We start from the raw sequence: 6,228 nt of genomic DNA on the forward strand, positions 1-6,228 counted from the left end.
TTCTTCCGACCGGCAAGTGCACGCTCTCTTACAAGCCTACGACCCACAACTGACAAATAGGAAATACACCACAAGTTCTGGGACAGCCTTTTCCTACTGCCTACACACAACACGAGCAACAAACCCTTCAATCAATATATAATAAGGTGATCTGGTATGATTGCCAATGAGACAACTATTTGACATACAAACCCTTCAATCAATATATAATATGGAGATCTGGTATGATTGCCAATGAGACAACTTTTTGACATACAAACCCTTCAATCAATATATAATGAGGAGATATGGTATGATTGCCAATGAGACAACTGTTTGACATACAAACCCTTCAATCAATATATAATGAGGAGATCTGGTATGATTGCCAACGAGCCCACTATTTGACATACAAACCCTTCAATCAATATATAATATGGAGATCTGGTATGATTGCCAATGAGACAACTATTTGACATACACACCCTTCAATCAATATATAATATGGAGATCTGGTATGATTGCCAATGAGACAACTGTTTGACATACAAACCCTTCAATCAATATATAATGAGGAGATATGGTATGATTGCCAATGAGACAACTGTTTGACATACAAACCCTTCAATCAATATATAATGAGGAGATCTGGTATGATTGCCAACGAGCCCACTATTTGACATACAAACCCTTCAATCAATATATAATATGGAGATCTGGTATGATTGTCAATGAGACAACTGTTTGACATACAAACCCTTCAAACAATATATAATAAAGAGATCTGGTATGATTGCAAATGAGACAACTGTTTGACATACAAACCCTTCAAACAATATATAATAAAGAGATCTCGTATGATTGCAAATGATACAACTATTTGACATACAAACCCTTCAATCAATATATAATACGGAGATCTGGTATGATTGCCAATGAGACAACTGTTTGACATACAAACCCTTCAATCAATATATAATGAGGAGATCTGGTATGATTGCCAATGAGACAACTGTTTGACATACAAACCCTTCAATCAATATATAATGAGGAGATCTGGTATGATTGCCAACGAGCCCACTATTTGACATACAAACCCTTCAATCAATATATAATATGGAGATCTGGTATGATTGCCAATGAGACAACTGTTTGACATACAAACCCTTCAAACAATATATAATAAGGAGATCTGGTATGATTGCCAATGAGACAAATATTTGACATACAAACCCTTCAATCAATATATAATAAGGAGATCTGGTATGATTGCCAATGAGACAACTATTTGACATACAAACCCTTCAATCAATATATAATATGGAGATCTGGTATGATTGCCAATGAGACAACTATTTGACATACAAACCCTTCAATCAATATATAATATGGAGATCTGGTTTGATTGCCAATGAGACAACTATTTGACATACAAACCCTTCAATCAATATATAATAAGGAGATCTGGTATGATTGCCAATGAGACAACTATTTGACATACAAACCCTTCAATCAATATATAATATGGAGATCTGGTATGATTGCCAATGAGACAACTATTTGACATACAAACCCTTCAATCAATATATAATAAGGAGATCTGGTATGATTGCCAATGAGACAACTATTTGACATACACACCCTTCAATCAATATATAATATGGCGATCTGGTATGATTGCCAATGAGACAACTATTTGACATACACACCCTTCAATCAATATATAATATGGAGATCTGGTATGATTGCCAATGAGACAACTATTTGACATACAAACCCTTCAATCAATATATAATATGGAGATCTGGTATGATTGCCAATGAGACAACTGTTTGACATACAAACCCTTCAATCATTATATAATGTGGAGATCTGGTATGATTGCCAATGAGCCAACTGTTTGTCATACAAACCCTTCAATCAATATATATAAGAAGGAGACCTGGTATGATTGCCAATGAGACAACTATTTGACATATAAACCCTTTTATCAATATATAAGGAGATCTAGTATGATTGCCAATGAGCCAACTGTTTAACATACAAAATCATTTGTTATTGAATGTTTAGCCGACTAGGCATTTCTTTATTTTCGAATACAGCTATGATATTTCTAGCCGTTAATTCTGACATGGCGCTTCTCGCCTTTTCCGTCGCACTTCCAATATGAGGTAGAACCAAGCAGTTATTTAATGTTAATAGAGGACTGTCTGTCGGTAGTGGTTCCGGAGTTGTCACGTCAAGTCCAGCACCGGCTATCTTACCACTTTTTAAAGCGTTGTAAAGATCATCTTGATTCACTAACCCTCCACGACTTGTGTTGACAAATATCGCTGAAGTTTTCATTTTATTAAATGCTTCCGCATTAAATAGTCCAATGTTATTTGCTGTTAATGAGCAGCATCCCAAAATAAAATCGGAATGTTCCAGTAAATTGTTAAAAGTAACAAATTCAGCATTCACCTCCTGTTCATTCTTAGACTGGCTGTTGCCACTGTAAATAATTCTAGAAACACCAAATGGCAGAAGACATTTTGCTACAGCCAATCCTATTCGACCTAGTCCAACAATGCCAACAGTGGCGCCATCTAATCCATGTCCAAGCATCCATATTGGATTCCACGTACCCCAACTACCATCCTCTACGGCTATCATTCCTGTAAAAATATATCATTGACCAAATCAGTTTGTATCGATAGAATATGAAATATTTCGATGATGCTGATGATGTATGCCTGTGTTTATTTTTCTGTACAGTTGATACAGGCTTATGAATTGAGTCAAGAAACTACTTTAACTTAACACTTTTACTAAATTCTTTCGTATCTATATATGTGTGCAAAGATTTAAGAAACCTTATTACAATGCCCATTCCAATTAAACTTTCAGAATAAATCTTTTTATCGCTATTTTACGAAAATTTCCCTTGATCTTACTGACTGATAATTTCCTTTCTCAGCGGAGTCGAGTGATATGAAAATTATCGCTAGATACTAAGGGGCACGTGCCGTTGCTAATGAAATTGACACGAAATTGACAACGTCGTCATAGGTAAAATAGCGATAAACAGATTATCATTGGTCATCTCAACTAGATTGCTTTTCTCGCTTTCGCCGCACCGGCTCAAGCGAGAAAATCAATCTCGTTGAGATGATCAACGATAATCTATAAGTATCTATGAAAGAATTTAATTGGACAGGTATATTAAGTAATTTGTGGTGAAGAAAACCCTAACTTAATCATTTACCAGATATATGCCTAGATTACGAAAACACCTATGAAGTGCAAAAGAAACATAATAAAACTGGGGAAATTAACAGTAGGAAACGGAAAATGGTCTCTTGAGTCGTATTTGTTTATAGGAGAGTTTTCAGTGAGAAACTGAAAACGGGTTGGTTACCTCAAATGACGGACATATTTTGAATCAATGCTATAAATAAGAGTAAGCACAAACAAATCAATATTGTATGTTATTGTAATTTAAAGACATTTTCAATTTTTTTTTTCGTCTGTGATTTTATGAATGACTATTTATAATTATCTTTTATATCTTAACAGGTAATTCGGGTTCCATTGGAAAAATATCACATGAAAAATTTTAAAGAGATCTTCTTTGATGCCTCTTTTAGAACCAAATGTTTGCAGTTTTGCTTAATTTTGCATTTTAAGAGGGACCAATGTGCATCACAAACTACAGGTACTTTTCCTCATTATAAACTTCTCAAGCAAAAAGTAAATGTTTGATTTGTTTGTCAGGATAATTTTATTGATATTACTCCATAGCTTTGTGCTTCTATTCACAGTTGTGGCGTGATAGTCAGTTTACAAAGAAATATCTCAAACCGGTGCTAGGGGCCGTTTTAAAATTGCAGTGAGGTGAGAGTTTTTGCTCCTCTTTAAAGCCTCATTGTGACTTTGAGACGAAGAACAGCAATACAAGCGCTGTTCCTTTGCTTTTTTTGTTTGTTGCTGTGCATGTACTGATTTTGTATCATGAATGGATACCCCGTATCCTCCTTCGTTTCTATTAAATAGGACCTAAAATGGGAGAATCTTACCTTCTTTTAATCTCCTTGAGGTAGCTAAAAGCAAAGACATGGTGAGTTCAGCTGTCGCATTGGTCAAGACATCCGGTGTAAAACCAACCGGAATGTTTCTTTTCTTACATTCCGTTAAATCAATATGTTCGTAACCCACCGACATCGTACTAATTGTCTTTAATTGAGGACCTGAAATGAACAATAGTGGATATTTTCGCAATAAAATCTGAGAATCTCTTTTGTACCTAAATAGATTATAATTATGTTTCATTATACCTCAAATCTAAATACTTCATTCCCAAATAATAGATAAATGTTGACTTACAATTTACGAAAGAACTGCTGGAAATGTTTATAATTTTAAATTTAAAGATTGAGGCGGTTTTGGGTGTCTCCGGCCCCATATGGAGCTACATTAATGGTTAATACATACATTTTTTTACAATGCCAGCTCCTAACATTGTCTTGATGGTGCCGATCATCTTTTTCAAAATCACGAAAGCAACCAAACAGTACAATAAGTATTTCTTTCAAAAGATGAATCTAGTCTTAAAATAATTTACAAAGAAGTTACAAGCTTATGAAAAAATTCTAAAAAGTTGAAAATGTTCAAGGCTATGTTCCATTTAAAATAAAAAGACTCGCATAAAAACACTTTCATTTTTTTAAACACTATCAAATTATATTGTTACTCATTTGGGGAACAGTCCCCAACTTGGTTGATTGTCTCCAACTCAGTACATGGAACAGATCATCTTTTAAAATTACTCTTCCGATCTGGATACGACCATCGACACAAGAAAGAACTTTATCAAACTAGTTTAAACATAAATTGACCATGTTGACGAATTTGCTAAAATTCGTAATTTTGACAAGATTTTCATGTAAGTTTACCAGAACTCCGAGCTTAATTTTTAGATTTTTAACTTAATAAAGTCACACATACCTGCCGCATCTAAAACATCTTTATCAATTTTATCTGTCAACAAACAGAACAAAGCGTCTACCCCTTTGGCACCTCTAAGAAGCTCCTCTCGCGGAATCCGGTCTTCTCGGTCCCATTGGGACACCACAAACTTATCTTTAAGCAAGTCAATGCCTCGTACAGGCACTCGCCTGGTTACAAATACCTTTGGTCGAGCGTCAGTAGCCATAGTCTTTGCCTGATAATTCAAATAAGTCGTTGAAACACGAGTAATTTTAACTGCCGATTGATGTCTTATCAACAGTCTTATCATGGTTTGTATACAAAGGGAAATAACTCTAAATGAATTGTTTCATTTGCGTTGGGGTTCAAAGCAGGTAGACCGTATTAAATAGGTAACTTATCAGCAGTACTGTATATATTAACCGAAAACATCAATACAAGTGAAAAATTCGCCTTTTACTTGGTGTTCCTGATTGTAAGAAGAAGAAGATGAGAAGATTACTGAAAATTGTGAATTGCCGTAGCATTTTGTATTTTTGAATTAAGAAATTCCAGCTGAAATTCATGTTGATCAGGACGACTTTTCTTTCTTATAAATCTTTCCTAGATAGTAATATTATCGAATGTGGGAGACAAGTTATAAACAGTGCTACATCTTTCATCTGAATCCAAAAATTCTTCAACAGATACAAATTTTCTTATTAGCCAGTAATCTTAAATACTTAATCCTTACGCCCACAATTTTTCCCAAAAGTCTGAGAGTGCAGTCGGGAGAAACAATTGGAATTTTTATTGTTCCTTCCGGCTGCACTAATTGGAAACTACTGCAAAACATTTACCAGGATATAGAATAGACATTCAAAATTAAAAGTAGGATTTTAGCGAGAAATCATTCAAAAAGGGGATCTTTATTCTCATTTTTTATCAAGATATACTTTATTATTATAAGCATATCACAGACGACACAAAGGTGAACAACCTGAGTAAATTTCTCAACAATATTATGATATCAGTTAATAATTTACATTTTATCAGGAAATATCATTTGTTTTTCTTGATTTGATTCATTTTTCCTTTCAATTTGTTTTTTTTGTGTGTGTGTGTGTTTTTTTTTTTCTTTTTTCTTTTATACTTTATTGTAACACAGTCAACCCTGTTCATATAATTACTCGCCAAAATGTAATACTAAAAATATATTAAGGAATGAGTGTATTTACATAATATCTATGTTATATGAATTTAAGGCGCAATTACTATATAAGTAAGCCGCCTATCAAAACC

At 34.1% G+C, this 6,228-nt stretch overlaps 1 protein-coding gene across 1 annotated transcript; it reads right to left on the bottom strand.

Moving 5' to 3' along the window:
* Window positions 1-2,030: 2,030 nt before the first annotated feature.
* LOC127717927 (glyoxylate reductase/hydroxypyruvate reductase-like) lies at window positions 2,031-5,265 on the bottom strand. Its single transcript, XM_052223803.1, has 3 exons — window positions 4,966-5,265; window positions 4,038-4,208; window positions 2,031-2,636 (listed from the first exon to the last, which is right to left on the bottom strand). The coding sequence occupies exons 1-3, from the start codon at window positions 5,255-5,257 to the stop codon at window positions 2,035-2,037; spliced, it is 1,065 nt and encodes a 354-aa protein (XP_052079763.1). The 5' UTR covers window positions 5,258-5,265; the 3' UTR covers window positions 2,031-2,034.
* Between the last annotated feature and the right edge of the window lie 963 nt (window positions 5,266-6,228).

Source organism: Mytilus californianus, unplaced genomic scaffold (genome assembly GCF_021869535.1).
Source record: "Mytilus californianus isolate M0D057914Y unplaced genomic scaffold, xbMytCali1.0.p SCAF_10, whole genome shotgun sequence".
Taxonomy (NCBI): Eukaryota; Metazoa; Mollusca; class Bivalvia; order Mytilida; family Mytilidae; genus Mytilus; species Mytilus californianus.

Excerpts from the sequence above, each read along its gene's own strand:
- LOC127717927 (XM_052223803.1), bottom strand. The coding sequence starts at position 5,257 with ATGATAAGACTGTTGATAAGACATCAATCGGCAGTTAAAATTACTCGT. Across the intron at positions 4,209-4,965 it reads AGATGTTTTAGATGCGGCAG|GTCCTCAATTAAAGACAATT; the intron begins GTATGTGTGACT and ends TGTTCATTTCAG. Across the intron at positions 2,637-4,037 it reads CTCAAGGAGATTAAAAGAAG|GAATGATAGCCGTAGAGGAT; the intron begins GTAAGATTCTCC and ends ATATTTTTACAG.